The sequence below is a fragment of the Molothrus ater genome, chromosome 21 (assembly GCF_012460135.2).
Source record: "Molothrus ater isolate BHLD 08-10-18 breed brown headed cowbird chromosome 21, BPBGC_Mater_1.1, whole genome shotgun sequence".
NCBI lineage: Eukaryota > Metazoa > Chordata > Aves > Passeriformes > Icteridae > Molothrus > Molothrus ater.
This window is the reverse complement of record NC_050498.2, coordinates 5394596-5405362: the sequence shown is the minus strand read 5'-3', so window position 1 is coordinate 5405362 and position 10767 is coordinate 5394596. Positions and strand designations below refer to the sequence as shown.

At 49.2% G+C, this 10767-nt stretch overlaps 1 protein-coding gene across 1 annotated transcript; it reads left to right on the top strand.

The window, feature by feature from the left end:
• The first annotated feature begins 3395 nt into the window (after positions 1-3395).
• RHBDD2 (rhomboid domain containing 2) lies at positions 3396-10127 on the top strand. The gene is made up of 4 exons (XM_036394982.1): positions 3396-3531; positions 4476-4877; positions 5481-5631; positions 7782-10127. Exons 1-4 carry the CDS (start codon positions 3396-3398, stop codon positions 8170-8172), a joined length of 1080 nt encoding a protein of 359 aa, XP_036250875.1. The 3' UTR covers positions 8173-10127.
• Positions 10128-10767: the final 640 nt, after the last annotated feature.

The following is a 10767-nucleotide window of genomic DNA, read 5'->3' as shown; positions in this document are numbered from 1 at the left end:
GCGCCTACCACTCGCTGGGGAAGCGGGGGGGAGGTGAGCTGGGCCGTGCCAAGGTACAGCGGGCGGGGGGGTTTGTACTGAGCGGAGAGGGTGCGAGGCTGTGCGGGCGCAGCGTCAAAGGATTAAATTAATTAAATTAATAAACGCGCAGGGCACGGTCAGGGTGCGCAGGGGGAAATGGGGGTTTGCATGCCCGGCTTTCCGCAGCAGCAGCTCCCCTATTTCCCTCAGTACCCCACTTGTGCATCACCGTTTGTAGCAGATGCTAAATGGAGTTAGAGAAAACATCCAAAATCTGGGTCCTAAAGGAAAAATAAGAAAGGTTTGCCAGCGTTTCTGAGTATCCTAAAAAAGCCAAATATCAACTTGGAGAATGGTTTTCCAAAGAAAGGGACGGGTCATGATCTTGGGAGCCAATTCTATGAAATGTGAGGGTTTGCTTCAGAGAGGAAGAGTCATGAAATGAGAAGACAGCAAAAGCGACGTTGATTACTTAATCTGATTATTTTTAGAAGTTGTATTTCTTGTTTCACATCAAACCACCTTCTTGTGAGAGTTGGTAAGTTAACAGTTGCACCTTTCTGTCTAGGGACAGTCTGCACATGCACTCAGAAAACAGTGAGGATTTACCCTGGTTTTTTAAATTTTAACAGCAGCGAGGAATTTTCTCTGATTTCAGCTGAATGCTTTGAGCAGATTTACAGAGAAGTTGGGCTGTTTCTTTCCCCCCTGGGCGTTAGCAGCAGGAGGCAAATCCCACTGCCACAGCCAAAAATAAGTTTGGGCAAAACAAGCAGTGACTGGAATAATTAATTAAAGAAAAAAAAAAAAAAAAAAAACAAAAAAAACCCGAAAAATAAAAGGGGTTGAGCTCCCTGCCTGTCTTTTGGTTTCTCCTTGAGAAACTTCATCTCCTCTAGCCATGATGCCTTCTACAGCTCCATGAGCCTTTCTGTGCCAACCTGGCAGCTCACAAAGGGATTAGGGCAGATCCCAAACAGTGCTCCCTAGACAGGGGATGTGGGGGGATGTAGAGCCTCTTGGTGTTTGTGCATTCCTCAGGGGCTGAAGGCTTCTCATATGTGGAAATTGAATTAATTCAGAGACAGTTTCAGGCTTTTGTGCCTGCCTGCCTGCTGATGGATCTGTGCTATGGTCCCAACCAAAAGCTTTGAAGCTGAGATGTGGGAAAAACATCAGCCCTTCTACCCTCTGCTCTTTCCCCTCGGCTGGAAGTGATCCCAGCTGCTTCAAATCCGTCTCCACGTTGCAAAATCAGAGGTGGTGTGGACAGTGGGTTTCTTCTGATCTTTCTTTAGGGTCCCTTCCAATCCAAACCCTTCTGGGATTCTGTGAACCAGCAGCCACAAGCAGAGTTCACAGGGTCACTGAGGGTTAGAAGTGACCTCTGCAATCATCCACTCCAACCCCCCTGCCAAGGCAGGGTCACCTGGAGCAGGTGGCACAGGAACACACCCAGGTGGGATGTACAATTTTCTCCTTTTGTGCAAATATACTCTTTTCCTACTACAATATCCACAATATCCAACTACAAGCTCAAGAACCACTAACTGTGGTTTGTTCTAACTAGGTATAAGGCTGGCTAATGGTCATGATCACGGGGAAGCTTTGGAATCAGATGAAGTTCTCCCTACTTCATTGTGTTTGGAGGTTTTTATCACAAACAGGACAGCACTGTTGGGGTACATTCCTTTTATTGCAGCATCAGCCTCATTGCATGGTTGAGACAACAGAAAGATGGCAAAAGCTCACCCACAACCAGCAGCAGCCAAACTTACCTTTACTATTTCCCACATTTCATCATCTCCTTTTGTCCACAAGACTTGCAGGAAGTTTGGTATCTTCATTTTTGAGCTGCTGATTCCTCTCCTAGATCTGACCAGAACTGGCCAAACGATGAAGCCAATATTCTGGGGAATTGAAGGCAGACAACACAAACCTGCCACAGGTTTTGGTATGAGCATGGCAGGAGCAGCTCTGGTGTGATGTTCCTCTGCATCTGAAGGGAAACACTCAGCCTTTGAGTCCCATGTCCAGTTCTGGGGCCCTCAGTTCAGGAAGGACATTGAGGGGCTGGAGCAGAGAAGGGAACAGAGCTGGGGAAAACTCTTGTGAAAAACGCCAATCGCTTGGTTTTAATATTTTAAAAGTTTAATAGTAATAAAGTGGTTATAAAAATAGCAATATAATTAGAGTAATAATAATTTGGACAATTTGAATTAGGACAATATGAGACAATAGAAACAAAGAGTTGCAGACAGTCTGGACCTCTTTCTGGGCAAAATAAGCCTGAAAAGGACCCATGTTAACAGAGGATTAACCCTTAAATGCAAGAGGCTGTTGCATATTCATACATCTCATACATGATGCATAAATTCCATTCAAACACAGGATTCTGTCTGGTCAGTGTCAACTTCTTCCTCTGAATCCTGACAGCATCTACAGGGATGAGTGAGGTAGGAAGAAGTTCATTTCTTCTGATAATGGAGCAGTAAATTGTTTTTCTCTGACAGATTTAGGTGTCCTGTGGCTGCTATCTCGCTGTGAGTCCTTTCTTTAAAAAAAGTATCTTACATAGCATAGTTTCTATTTTAACATTATGTTATAGCCTAAAACTATATTTAACACACTACTTAAGAAACTTAAAACAGCATAACTTTCTAATATAACATATATAATATTCATTTTAATATTTGCAAAAAACCAATCATAAAATACACATTTTTCACAGAGAGGACCTTCTTGTGCTCTACAATTATCTTACAGGAGGTTGTAGCCAGGTGGGGGTTGGGCTCTGCTCCAAGGGACAGGGTGAGAGGATTTAGTCATAAGCTGCATCACAGCAGGTTCAGGCTGAATATGAGGAGGAATTCCTTCACAGAAGGGGTGATTAGACATTGGAGGGGGCTGCCCAGGGTAGTGGTGGTGTCCCCATCCCTGGAGGTGTTTACAGAATGTGCACACGGTGCTCTGGGCTAGTTGACATGGTGGTGTTCATCAGTCACGGGTTGGACTCGATGATCCCAGAGATCTTTTCCAGGCTGATTGATTCTCTGCTCCCCAGCAGCCAGACCCTGAGGCTCGGGGGAGTGGGTGGTGGCTTAGATGGGCCTCCCACACCCTGGGGCGCAGTGCGGGAACACCCGGCTAGAACCCAGCCCTGAGCGGACCTCAACCTCTCGCTGCGATATTTCTCCTTCTGAACAGGGAAAAGATAACAATAATTAAATAAAAATTCAAATGAGGGGGTGGAGATAGAGAAAGCGAGAAATACCCCCCGTCACCATGGTAACGACCGCACGGCGCCTCCTGTTGCCTTGGTAACGGCCAGGCCTTCCGGCGGCGCCCGGAAGCGGCGGGCGCGCGGGGCAGTAATGGCGGCGCCCTCGGCCCCGCCGGCCGCCGCCGCCCTCACGGTGCTGCTGTCGGTCGGAGCCTCCGCGCCCGGGCTGCTGAGGGGTATCCCCCTCGCCGCCGCGCTGCGCCCCGCAGCCCTGCAGGACGGGGAAGGTGAGCGGGGCCGCCGGCGGGCGCAGCCGCTGCCTCCTTGGTCCCTCTGCCCGCCTCATTCCGCGCCTTCCCCAAATCCCTTTGTGTCCCCTCTCTCCAGCCTCTCCTTGTCCTGCCCTGGACGCCGTGGTACCCCCCAGCCCCCATTTCTGTGCATTTCCTCAAGCCCGTCTCCGAGTTCGCTGCTCCCCCCCGTCCCTCTCTCCGTGTCCCTTTTCTTCCCTCTCTCCCTGTCCATGTCCCTTCCCGCTCTCCGTGCGCTTCCCCTGGCCTGCCCCGAGCCTGCTAGGCACCCATCTCAGTCCCTCGATGTCCAACTGCTCTTCCACACCCTCATCTCTGTCCTTCGACAGTCAGCCCAGGGGATAACGCTACTGGGAGCTTCAGGGATTTGCATTTCTCAGTCCCTCTTGTATTCCCAGAATGATTTTTATCACACTTTTAATTCCTGTGTTCCAGCTTGCCCCCGTGCAGTGATTTCCTGTATCAGTCCAGGGCTCTGAGCTGATGGGTGATTCCACCAGAAAATATCATGGTGACACCAGACATTTTTGGTGGTGAAAATCAGCCTGCCAGCAATTTAAGAAGTGTTTATCTTTTTGCCAAAATCATCAGTACTGTAACAGTTATTTTTATGTCTCTTGCCTTCTCTTTTAATGAGACTGAAATTTACTACAGATGCTGTTGCTTTTTTCCAGGCAGCTTCCCAGGAAGCAGCAAGAGCCAGCCCATATGTTTGTGACACCCAAGATAGCACTTTTTCCACTCTATCTTGTTATTTATGCCTGGTTTTAAAGGCCTCAAGTTCCTTCTTTTCTCCACCAGGATAGAAATGAAAGCTCTTAATTAATCCCATGGGCTCACTCCCCCTCTGCTCAAGCCTGTAATTGTTTTCTAGCAGCCCCAGTGCTGTCTGTGCCTGTCTGAGGTGCTGCTGTGCTCAGTTCACAGGTTGATCACCTACATCTTCATCTACGAGGACCTGATCTCCCTGGCCTGTGGGGCTGTTATCATCTGGTACTTTGCTGGCAGCTTTGAGAAGAACGTGGGCACAGTGAAGCACTGCATCCTCACTGCCACTTTCTCTGTGCTCTCTGCCCTCCTCTACCTCTTCCTCCAGCCCCTTGTCTCCAGGCTGCTGGAAGTGGGAGATGCCAAGGGCTTCATGCCCGTGGCTTTTGCCATGCTGGGGGTCTCCACCACCCGCTCACGCATGAAGAGGACTCTGCTTTTGGGGTGCAGAGTTCCTGTGCTGCTGGTGCCATGGTTTGGGCTCTGCCTGGCATGGTTTGTCCCCCACTCTTCCCTCTTGGGGAACCTGTGTGGGCTCCTGGTTGGGGAAGCCTGTATCCTTTCTGAGTGGGAAGCCTTGGGCCAGAGTGAGATCCTGGTGGGAAGTGCTGTAGTTCTCACTGCTGGCTTTCCCTGGACTCTTGCCCTGCACTGAACCCTCACGGGCTTTTCTCATGCTCATCCCATTCTGCATTTATGTTCCACCTCACACTGCCCCTAACCCTCACTGGCTTTTCTAATCCCATCCCACTCTACATTTGTGTTCCACCTCACACTGCCCCTAACCCTCACGGGCTTTTCTAATCCCATCCCACTCTACATTTGTGTTCCACCTCACAATGCCCCTAACCCTCACTGCCTTTTCTCATCCCATCCCACTCTACATTTGTGTTCCACCTCACAATGCCCCTAACCCTCACTGGCTTTTCTCATACTCATCCCCTCCCATTCTGCATTTGTGTTTCACTCCCCCTGCCCCTTCTCAGTGCCTGCAGAGAAGGTGGAGCTGAGGAGGGGGATGGTCTCTGAAGGTGCTGCTGGTTAGAGCAGGGAGAATTCCCCAGAGGAAGTGGTTTGGGAACAGAGGGGGCTCTGTGTGGCTGTGTCAGAAATGAGTGTGTTGTCCTCAGCTCTCCTTAACAAGCTCCTGATTTCAGATGGTCTTGGCTACTGTTTCTGCTTGGATTTTCCAGAGTCTATGGGCTCTAAGCTGGACTGGGTGTTCCCTTTCACTCTGCTGAAGAGGATACCAGGGCTGAAATACATCCCAGGGTCCTTAGCAGAGAGAAGAGCCTCTGGAAACAGCATGTAAGTACAGGAGTTCCTGTGAAACATTTGTAGGGGAATTTTGAGGTGTGAGCAGAGGCCTTAACTCATCTCTAAAAGCTGTATTGTACCTCTCCTGTTCACAGAGTGGGTGCCATGGGCAGCAGAGTCACCCAGTGATGTTACACTGGTGACATTGGTGTGACTAATGAATCACCACACATTAACCAGATCTCTAAATGGAGGTTGTAGACCTCTCCTTTGCTGCAAGGGCAGCGTGTACACATGGGAATATTGCAGCTCTGGCTGACAGGAGAGCTAAGTTGTGTAACTGCCCCAGCTTTAGGCAATTGTTCCTGGCTATATGGCTCCCTGGGCCATGATCCTTATCTTTATCTGCCCCACCTTTCCTGCCAGGAATGCTGTGAAGTGAGTTGTGTCCAAACCTACTTAGGACCAGAGCTTTGTAAATTAAGGATGGCACTTACAAAGTTCAGTGCAGACCTTTTGGTGTCCTTTAACCTTTCAGCAGGTTTTCAGTGTCAAGGCAATGTTGCTTTACAGAAAAGAAACCTTGGGGCCCAGAGCTGACATGCAGGAAAGGTTTTAAGTTTAATACAAACCATGAGAATTCACTTGTACTCTAAAAAGTTTCAAAATGCAGGTCAAATATTTACTTATTCTAAGGTATCCTTTCAGTTTCACAGAGGAAAAATAGTTTTCTATTCAGGGTTACATTTTATGTATTGTTTAAACCATCAGCTTGCTGTAAAGTTTTATTTGAAGTGGAAGCATTCCCAGGTGTTTGCACTGCCCTCACCCATGGGAAACCATAAAAGCAACCCTTGCCTGCAGCAGGGGTGTCCCCCAGTCCATCAGGACGTTCAAAACGTGTGAGTGCTTGCAGGGGAGGCCAGAGAGGCCCAGAATTTGTTTTCCCTCTCTCCCTCCTGTGCAAGTGCAGCTTTTGGGAGGAGAGGGAGCCTGGTTCTGTGCTGAGCCTGTGTCAGCACCAGTGCCATCCTGCTGTGCACAGCACCTCAGTGTCTGAACCTGCCTCCTTTGGTGAGGTGACACAGGCTGTTGTGACACAAAGGTATTTACATGAACGTTTGACTATCAAGCAGGGCGTGGGAAGGTGTTTCTAGGATGCTTCCACTGCTGCAGCTGAATTTGCATGTCTGTGTCTTAGATACAACTTCTGTAAATGCTTCTGGAGTTTAATTTTTATTATTTTGATGATTATTCCAAGCAAGAGCTCTTAATAGTTTGGGATTTGTTTTAATCTTAAATTTTCATAAGGTTCAGGCATCAAATGGCTGCAAGAGAGGAGATATTTCTTTGAAGTCCAGGCCTTGGCATCATGTTTATGTCCACAAATAAAAATCCAAACTCAAACCCACACCTGAAATAATTAAAAAGAAATCTCCAAGCCTGAAAATCCCAGCATGAGCCAGTCTCTTCTTCTTGCTGGGAACTTGGCACCCATGGCTTCATGAATATTGCCTGGATTCTCAGCTCTCATCCTCATGTGCGTGGGCTGAGCAGCACTCCTGAAGTCCCAGAGGCTGAGGCTTGCAGGCAGATTGCCTCTCTCCTGATGGGTTTTGGCAGGATGAGTCATGCCTTCTGCTGGCAAACCCTTCCTAGCCCTTGCTTCTGAATGATTAATTTTATTTCTAACTCTCTCTTTTATTTCTAACTCTTTCTTCCTTCCTTTTTTTTTTCTTTTTCCTTTGCTCTATACTCTGGGCTCTTACTCGCACCAAAGGCCTTTTGTGTTTTCTTGATAAATAACACTTGGCAGCTGTAACTTCTCCTGATTAATGACTTGGCAGATGTGTCACTCACAGGGCAGGGAGGATGTGCACAGGAATCTCAAAGCATGTTGAAATTTGGCGTTGTGTATTCCTTGCACAAAGAGTCTGGGGCCAAGAGCCAGGCTCCTTCAGTGGGTGTGGAGTGAGAGTGGGTTGGGACTGGGAACAGCTGTCCTGGGAGGCCACTAAAGCCATTTTTTACTCAAGTGCTGCTTATAATAAGGGCTTCTGTTGTAGTGAATCCCTCTGATGGGTTGCAGTGACCTCTCTGAGCGCTGGTCGGGAGGAAATCTGCCCCCAGGGCATTTCCAGCACTAATTAGGCAATGGCAGTTCTGAGCACAGTGTAACTTTCTGTTTTCTTCCTGCCCAGGATTAAAGCCGTGCCTGGCACTTACCCCACCCAGAGCTACCACTGCCCATCGCCTCTGGCTCTTCCTGCTCACCCCAGTGCTCAGGGCCAGAGCTTTCATCACAGCCAGGCTCTGGGACAGCAGGCACCTCAGCATGGCCCTGCTGCAGGACACAGCCTCAGCTCTGCCCACTGCCAAGCCAGAGGTGCCTTTGGAGAGTGCCCTGGGCAGGCCCAGGCTGGAGCCTCACCAGGACAGTGCTGCCAGCTGGGCAAATTCTCTGTCCCACAGCGTGTGTGCCCAGCTCAGCCACAGCCACCCACAGCCATGGGCCTTCAGCAAGCACCAGGGTATCCAGCAGCCCCAGTGGGCCCTGTTCCAGCTGAATTTACCAGAGTGCAGGTGTACTGATCCTCCAGAAAGCAGCAGGACTCACACAGGGCAGGAGTGCTGTGTGAGGCTGGCACAGCAGTGCTTTGTTGGGATCTGTGCTGTGTCTGGGTCAGTGTTGGTAGCTCCAGTGAAGGCCATTCCCCTGCATTTCCCTGTTCCCTGGCACAGTCTACTTGAATATTTCCTTTATAATTTTGTTGTTTTTTTTTTACTTTTTGATGTGGCTGGAGGATGGGAACTGTATCACCTCAGTGAACTTCTCATCCTTTTTATGTCTTTTCTTTGCTGCATTTAGCAGCTGCCTTTTTCCACAAGTCCACTGGAGTTCCAGTGCACCAGGTCCCCAGGCCAAGGCAGGAACCTCAGTGGCAAAACACTGAGAAAATCTGGGCTTTAACTAAGCTGCAGCAATAAGCACTTCCCATTTACATTCCTGTCTTTTTTACAGGTTTGATGTAGCTAGAACCCAAAAGAGTGAGAAACATATGAGCCTTAGGTTGTAACTTAAAATTAAATGGAGGAGGACAATGTCTGTTCTACTGGTGACTTGTCCTCTTAAGAGAGTGCCTTGAAGGGGGCTTGTTACACCAGCCTGGGGCAGGAGGATAGAATACAGAGTACCTTCTTCTGCCCCAAAACACAGCTCTGAAATGCTGAAGGTCCCGTGCCTGCATCAATGGATTGCCTTCATTTTCTGAGAGCATTGCACCAGCTCAGCCTGTATCACCAGCACTTGGCAGCCTCAAATGCCTGTGAAGTAGTGAGACACTTTTCAATAAGGGATTTTGGCCCTTTGTGGAGCAAATATTTATAAATCCAAAGAGCTGGGAGGGACCTTAACAATGGGTTAGAAGAATTAAGTGGAATGTAGCAGTGCTGTTGGGGGTGTTCACACTGCTCAGCTTCAGAAATCTCACCCACCAATATTAGCACAATCTCTCTGTTTTTTTCAGAGCTGGTGGGCAGGTGTGTGGGAGAGGGGAGTTTTCAGCCAGGGATTTACAATAGGATTCACTGTTTGCTGCCTGAGGCTATAATGAAGGAGTTGCTGGGATTTGAGCTTTATTCCCAGCTGTGTAGCTCACTGTACAGTGCCCAGGAGGAATCTGCTGTCTCTGTGTCTGTAAATCAGCCAAGATCTCAACAACTGCCCTTGACTCTCCTTGGAGTTTTGCTGTGCTCCATAAAAAAGTGCTCCATGAAGCACAAAGTGCCATTCCTGCTCTTGGAGATGTTCTTGCAGTGCCTCACCCATCCCCAGAAACTCAACAGCCTCAGGGCTCCTCCCTGCTCTCACTGAGCCTGGCCAGAGGCTGAGTTCTGGCACATTCCAAACCACATCCCTGCCTCTTTGATTTTTCCATCATCAGGGTGAGAACAAACCCTGAGTTGCCATCCAGCTGCTTTACTTCTCCAGCAGCCCCTCTGGAGTCACTGCCATGGTCCCATCTGGGATGCAGGGGCTTCCTTTGGGAGGAGACCAAAGTCAGTGCTGAGAACTTGCACCTCACAGGAGTAAGACATGAGTAAGAAGCTCTTCTTGTGAAGGTGAGCACCCAGGCAGGGCTTTCAGCAGTACTTGGGAACCAACTTGGAGTTGGGGAACAACTCTGTTTCATACCTGATTATTTCCTCTGTGGGATCACAAGTGGACTTGATTTCATGGTCCTCTTTTTCCTGCTGACAGCAATTGCATTGTTATACTTTTAGTGTGGAGCAAGAGCAGGATAAGGAGCTTGTTTGGAATTTAAAAGCATGTTTTTAATACCAGGAAAGAAATGCTAGAGATAACATTGAAGTGTTGACACTCCACTCCTGTTAGTGCCTTGATTTTTCCTCCTTGTGAAATCCTTGCCTGTAAACTGAGGAATTTTACCACTGATTTTTTTCCAGAAGGGTGATGAGGATCAATAGCAATCACAAATGTTGTGTGTCTCCAAACTGTGAACTTGAAATAGAATCTGAAAGATGGACTGGTTTTCTCTGGGTGCGTTTATAAGTGGGGAGCTAGAGCGTGCCCCTTGGGGGATGGGTGGGGTGGGATCAGTGGGGCGAGATCTGTGGGGCAGGATCAGTGGGTTGGGATCAGGAGGATGGAGTTTGTAGGATGGGTTCTGTGGGGTGGGATCTGTGGGATGGGATCAGCGGGGTGGGATCTGTGGGGTGGAGTCTGTGAGATGGGATCAGTGGGGTGGGATGGGATCCCTGGAGGGGGATCTGTTGTGGGGTGGGATCCGTGGGATGGGATCCCTGGGATGGGATCCCTGGGATGGGATCTGTGAGGCAGGATCAGTGAGATGGGATCAGTGGGATGGGATCAGTAGGGTGGGATCTGTGGGGTAGAGTCTGTGGGATGGGATCAGTGAGACGGGATCTGTGGGGTGAATCCATGGGATGGGATCCCTGGGGCAGGGTCAGTGGGGTGGGATCAGTGGGGTGAGATCATTGGGGCGGCATCTGTGGGGCAGGATCAGATGGGACGGGATCAATGGGATGGGATCGGTGGGATCCCTGGGGTGGGATCAGTGGGATAGGTTCTGTGGGATGGGATCAGTAGGATTAGTGGGGCGGGATCAGTGGGGTGAGATCATTGGGACGGCATCTGTGGGGCGG